The sequence below is a fragment of the Aegilops tauschii genome, chromosome 5, assembly GCF_002575655.3.
Source record: "Aegilops tauschii subsp. strangulata cultivar AL8/78 chromosome 5, Aet v6.0, whole genome shotgun sequence".
Lineage (NCBI taxonomy): Eukaryota > Viridiplantae > Streptophyta > Magnoliopsida > Poales > Poaceae > Aegilops > Aegilops tauschii.
Window position 1 is genome coordinate 344,906,239 of NC_053039.3, and position 6,733 is coordinate 344,912,971.

Below are 6,733 nucleotides of genomic sequence, written 5' to 3' on the forward strand. Positions count from 1 at the left end.
ACAACAAATTGTGCCTGGCTCCGACGACTTTTGGAGAGAAGTTCATCTTCTCGGGCCTCTCGGGCCCATTTGCTGATTTCTCTACTGGCCCAGCTACAAGCAAATAAGGCCCAGGCGCTCAGGCCTTTCGGGAATACGTACTGGAGCAATACGCCAATGCGTCGCTCACTCGGCAAAGGCTTTGCCGTCTGCCCGTCTCTTTGCCGACGTTCTCCCGCCACCGCGCACTCGGCAAACCCCCGGCTGCAATCTGCAGTGCCCCCAAACCCCCCCAACCCTACATCCTCCACTTGCGCCTCCATCCTCCGCGCCCTTTTCCACTCGCGCCGCCGCTCGTCCCCGCGTCCGAGCCTGCTGTTTGGGAAGGTCGCACTCGCATCGCACGTCTGAAGAAGAAACCGGCCGGCACTCAGGTCAGTTCGCTGCCATTTGTGCTGCTCGGAGCGGCAGATCTGCTCGTGTTCCCGCAATGGTTCGGTTTCTGACTGAGCTTACAATCATGTCCATGTGTGGCGTGCGGCGCAGGGAGAGGGAGGCCCGGCCGGCGACGATGGCGGAAGACCGCAGCTGGATGTACACGGGCCGCCAGAGCAGGAAGAAGTTCACCCCCGAGTGGTTGGAGAAGACGACCGAGTTCGTGGAGCGCGCCTTCCGCATCCTCCCGCCGGGGCGCCATGCCGTCGTGCTGTGCCCCTGCGCTCGCTGCGAGTTCAGGCTGTACAGATCGAAGGACGAGATTCAGTTGCATCTGTTCAAGAACGGGTTCGCGCCAGGGTACACGGTGTGGGTGTACCACGGCGAGCGCCACAACCCCCAGCCTGCTAAGCCGTCAGACGACCACCCCAAAGAGAATGGCGATCTCAACGGGATGAAGGATGGCGCCGGCGGTGGCGAGCAAGCGTCGAAATCAGCGCAGGTTTGGTTCTGAACATCTGAGAGGGGTTTCAGAAACTGTAGCTTAAACAGTGGAGGTTTCAGCAGGTTACTGACATTTGCAGGGGACCAAGAAGTGGGCGTGTGCAAGAGGCAAGCCACCAAAGAAGGATCAACTGTGGGCGCGGGCTGCGCCGCAGGGAGAGGGAGGCCCAGCGACGATGGCGGACGACCGCAGCTGGATGTACACGGGCCGCCAGAGCAGGGAGTCCATCACCCCCGAGTGGGTGGAGAAGACGACCGAGTTCGTGGAGCGCGCCTTCCGCGGCGTCCCGCCGGAGCGCCAGGACGTGGGCATGCTGTGCCCCTGCGCGCGCTGCCGCAACCGCAACAGGCGGCCGAGGACCAAGTACGCCATGCAGCTGGATCTGGGCAGGAACGGCTTCATGCCAGGGTACACGGTGTGGGTGCACCACGGCGAGGGCCACAACCCCCAGCCTGCCAAGCCGTCCGACGACCATGGTGGCGGCGAGCAAGTGTCGAAACCGCAGGTTTGGTTCAGAATCTGTAGCTTAAACAGGGGAGGTTTCAGAAGCTGTGAACGCCCCTTGAGAAATATGTACAGGTTACTTACTGACAATGTATACTCGCCATTGCATTTGCAGGGGACCAAGAAGTGGGAAATGCCCTTGCTTGAGGCGTATGCAAGAAGCAAGCTACCAAAAGAGGATCAAATTAAGTGGAGCTACCAAAAATACCTGTGGGAACAAGAGAAAATCAAGCAGCAGCAGAGTGCACCAAAGACAAAGAGGCTGGTGAGTTTACCTGCCTTACTGCCATTGCAGTGTCAATACTCGGTAGAAACCATCATTGCTTGTCCCATATGAAGGCTATGAACTAGAGTAGAAACATGCTTTGATGTGTTTGCTCTGTACACCTTATTGCTTCATGCACGCTGTGTGGGGAATGGGCGGGCGGCCTATCTGCTTGAAGCCTGAAATGCAACTTTGGGAAGAGCAAGTTGTTTTATTGTTTCCTGTCAGTAGTTATTTAGACGCTGTTGCTAGCAAATTCTGTACTGCTGAATGCTGATACAAGTAGATGGTTTTAGAATGACTGTACTAGGCAATTTCCCTCCGAAAATACACAAGTGAACATGTTCCACGCGCACCCACGTGAATAGTAAATTCGAAACAAATACTAGAAAATTCAAAAAATTCTGAAACTTTGGGATATCAAACTTGGTAGAGCATTCTACTCGTCTAAGAAATTTCGTGAAGGAATGGCATCGGGATATTCTGTAGTGAAGAAAATACAATCCGACCTTACTATTCCTTCAAATAGTCTTTCGAATATAGCAAATATTTTGTCTTTTTCGCCCAGAATGCCGTGGGTGTCATTTCTTTGTGAAACTTCATATTCGAGTAGAATGGTCGACCATGTATACTACAAAAAATATTTGGATTTTTTCTAGTATTTGTTTCCATCTTCCTCAATAATGCTATGTAGTACGATATCCTGAAAGATACAACACCTTCCCCATTTCATGTTTTCCTGAAACTTTTTTTAGCCTTCAGTGCTGTTCTATTGGGAGAAAGAGTTTGCCAAACGTATTTGGGTGTTGGTACAGCTATATGAATGTTCTGAAGGCATTCAACTTTAAGGACGATCCTCTTGCTTGAGCATATAGATATAGGATCAGCATGCTAGTACTTATATCAGGTCTTGTTGCTAAAATCTCACATGGGTTTGTTATCGATTAGTAGTAGCGCAGAGTACACATTATTGGCTTTTCTCTGACGTACAGTTGCACGAATTTCTGCACTTTTTTTAACTGACGAATATCTATAGCATACACAACTTGTTAAAACTTCAGCTCACGTTTCACTTTCCATGCATATGCCGTAGCGCACCTCCGGTTCGCCCACTGCCAAGCCTGCTGAAGATGAAGGGCGCAATGTCAGCGTCCCGGAGCCTGAACTTGAAGATACGGCAACGTCAACAGCTGATGGCCCTGCAGCTAATCCGGCGACTACAGCCAACGCGCAAGGAGTTCAAATCCCAGCTGGACCGACGGCTCGTCCCAAGCGCAAGACTGGCCCGCCCGGGTGGCATTCCGTGTAACGGCCACCTCCTTTAGCTCCTCCTGTACTTGGCGGTTAAGAACTGGGCGGCTAAGGCCGATGTAAGCACTAGCTGTGTGTGTGGATTAATCAGCTAGTTAAACTTCTTCTAGATCTCTCCTGCCGGCGTAGTTTTGGGCCTACTGGTGGTCGTCGGCATGCCTCGGTTGTAAGGGTGGTGTACTGCACTTTCAGTAGTTTAATTTGCTTCCAGAGAACTTCTTTGTTTCCCCATGGATGACATCCAATGCCCCATAGTTAGCTGGAATGTGCGCGGCCTGAACTTTCCGGCAATCTGCGAGGTCGCCAACGCCCATAGACGAAACTATCCAATTGAAACGTGGGATCGACAGTTAGTTAGAGAAGTAGGGGTACCGTGTCTTCAGATGTGCATAGTTATGCCTGCCTTGGGCACTAGGGGTGGCGCGTCAATTTTCTGGGATGACACAGTCGTGTCTGTGGCATCGCATAGGATAGGAATCTACTACTACTCCATTACGGCGCAAGTTACGGTAATTAGATCGGCTAAAATCTTCTGGCTAACCACCGTGTATGGACCAACAGACGACGCATCTAAAGATTAGTTCCTCCTCGAGCTAGTAAGCAGTGCGCCACCCGCCGGCGAGCCGTGGCTCATGAACGGCGATTTCAACGCAATCTATGAGGCTCAGGACAAAGACAACCTTAACCTCAACCACCGCATCATGGGTAGGTTTAGGACGGCGATCGACACGGCTGCTCTTCGAGAGATAAAATGCAAGAACCATAGATTCAGTTGGAGTAACGAGCACGAGGTTCCCACACTCGTCAGTATCAACAAGTTTTTTCTGCAACATTGCCCAGGAAACCATCTTCCCCTCCTTCCTCCTCATGGTTGCGTCGACATCTTGTTCGGATCATTGCGCTCCGGCTCGCCGGCACGTCTGCGAGGTCGCCGACGCCCATAGAAAAGTGATTCTTTGCCTGCAAGAGACGAAAATTAAAATGTGGGATCGACAGTTAGTTAGAGAAGTAGGGGGGTCGCTCATCAGATGTGCACAGTTATGCCTGCCTTCGGCACTAGGGGTGGTGCGGCAATCTTCTCGGATGACACCGCCGTGTCTGCGGCACCGCATAAGATAGGAATCTACTCCATTAGCCGCTGCTAAACCAAGATCTCCATCTCTTGACTCCGTCAATCAATCTTACCTTATAGGGCACAAAGGTATATTTACCATACGAGATGTGTGCACCTACTAAAGGGAATAGAAAGATCTTGGGCACAAATACTCCACTTTTCACGAAAGACATAGATTCACCAATGATTGGTTGGACTAAATACTGCGCAAATTACGGTAATTAGTATTAGAATACATATATGTGTAAGACATAGAGATAGACTAGGATTCTAGAGTGTATTCCAAGTCATAGATGTCTTGTACTCCAAGTCTCACCCCATATTGTACTCTATATATATTCCCACGAGGGTCAGATCAATACAATAAAACAATATTATCATCTTACAATTTCTACATGATATTAGAGCGGTTTGTCCAACGACGCTGCAGCGCGCTGGCCCCGGGGAAATTAATCTCCTCTCCCCGAGGACGCCGCACCCGATCGATCAATGATCAGATTGGTTCCATAGATTAGGTTAGTTTCAATTTTCGAAATTCCAGTAGATCATCTTTTCTTTTAGCTACAAACAAATTCGACGAATTTCACCGGAATCTGAGGGTCGTCGAATTTGTAGATATGGTCGTCGAATCTACGCGTCCTGCACGGACGCCGGACAGTAGCAATGCAGGTCGGCCGCTACGCGAGCACGTCAAGCATCAGGGCAGCCAGGGATCTAAAGACCGCAACAACCACACGCGCGAACGAGGCGCAGCCTCCATCGATTCAACCTTCTGCACCGACACCCGTACATCAAGCCGAACATCAACACCAAGCTGTATGACTACATCGCGCCAAAGGAAAAAAAGTTCTTTGTGTCGAGCACATCTACGAGAAGCTACATCGGCATGCACCATCCACACGCTAGGTCAGTGTGGAAAGCGTGCAATTCTTCATCGACTTCTTCGACACGACACGACATCGACACCCGTCGCCATGAGAAACGCCTCTGAGCGATCATCATCGTCGACAGGCCGCTGCAACGCCGGCACTTCATCGCCAAGGTCTCTATCAACGTGGTCTTCACCAACATCATCGTCGACACACCGCCGCCGCCTCGTCCACAAGATGGACAACTAGCATCCTCTGACAGATTTTTCTGCAAGACGTGACCATGACGACAGCAATGACCGCGTCATGACGACGGCATCGACCGCGTCATCCACGATGGCATGACTGCATCGACAAGGCGCCACTACAGTGACGACCCCTACACGGCCACACGGTTCTGAAAAAACCGATGTGTGCACGATGGATTTCCTCCGTTCCTGGCAAAACCGATGGACTCATCGCTGTCAGCACCCTCTGACATGTGCAAGGTGCATCGTCCACGACTGCAGCTCCGTCCTCTACAACATAGCGCATTTTTTTGCGCCTCCGGCTTTGTGCAGCTTCATCATCCACGACGACAATACCATCGACAATGACTACCTTGAACACATCACCATGATCGGCTACCTCGACATTGACATCAAGGGCAACGTCTACAACAACTCATCAGCAAAAACTCCAGTCAACAGCATCCGCGTCGTCACTAGCGTCCACACCACTCCCGCTGTGACTGCGGGAGGGAACAGAGGAGAGACGAGGAAGGCACCAGAAGGGACGCAGTCACCGCTCCAGGTGCCGACCCGTCAGCCATTAGAGACGCAGTTGATGATGGTGCAGAAGACGACAAAATCGCAAGACTTAAAATTCAATCGTAATCGTCCGCTTCACTCCCTCTATGACTGAGGGGGAATGTTAGAATACATATATATGTGTAAGACATAGAGATAGACTAGGATTCTAGAGTCCATCATGTATTCCAAGTCATAGGTGTCTTGTGCTCCAAGTCTCACCCCATATTGTACTCTATATATGTTGGGGAACGTAGCATGCAATTTTAAAAAAATCCTACGATCACGCAAGATCTATCTAGGAGATGCATAGCAACGAGAGGGGGAGAGTGTGTCCACGTACCCTCGTAGACCGAAAGCGGAAGCGTTTAGTAACGCGGTTGATGTAGTCGAACGTCTTCACGATCCAACCGATCCAAGTACCAAACGTACGGCACCTCCGTGTTCAGCACACGTTCAGCACGATGACGTCCCTCGAGCTCTTGATCCAGTAGAGGGTTGACGAAGAGTTCCGTCAGCACGACAGCGTGGCGACGGTGTTGGTGATGTGATCTGCGCTGGGCTTCGCCTAAGCACTACGACAATATGACCGAGGTGGTAAACTATGGAGGGGGCACCGCACATGGCTAAGAAACAACTGTTGTCTTTGGGGTGCCCCCTGCCCACGTATATAAAGGGGGGAGGAGAAGGCCGGCCCAAGGGGGCGCGCCATGAGGGGGGAGTCCTACTAGGACTCTGTTCCTAGTAGGATTCGCCCCCCCCCCTTTCCTTCCAACGGAGAGGGGGAAAGGGGAAAGGAGGGAGAGGGAGAAGGAAAGAGGGGGGCCGCGCCCCTCCCCTTGTCCAATTCAGATTGGAGCAAGGGGGGCGCGCGCCACCTCCCGTGGCCTGCCTCCTCTCCTCCACCATGGCCCAATAGGCCCATTAACTTTCCCCGGGGGTTCAAGTAGCCTCCCGGTACTC

At 51.7% G+C, this 6,733-nt stretch overlaps 1 protein-coding gene across 1 annotated transcript; it reads left to right on the forward strand.

Moving 5' to 3' along the window:
* The first annotated feature begins 275 nt into the window (after positions 1–275).
* Positions 276–3,224, forward strand: LOC120963964 (uncharacterized). The gene is made up of 5 exons (XM_040388434.3): positions 276–413; positions 526–916; positions 999–1,424; positions 1,539–1,688; positions 2,782–3,224. The coding sequence occupies exons 2-5, from the start codon at positions 551–553 to the stop codon at positions 2,995–2,997; spliced, it is 1,158 nt and encodes a 385-aa protein (XP_040244368.1). The 5' UTR covers positions 276–413; positions 526–550; the 3' UTR covers positions 2,998–3,224.
* Positions 3,225–6,733: the final 3,509 nt, after the last annotated feature.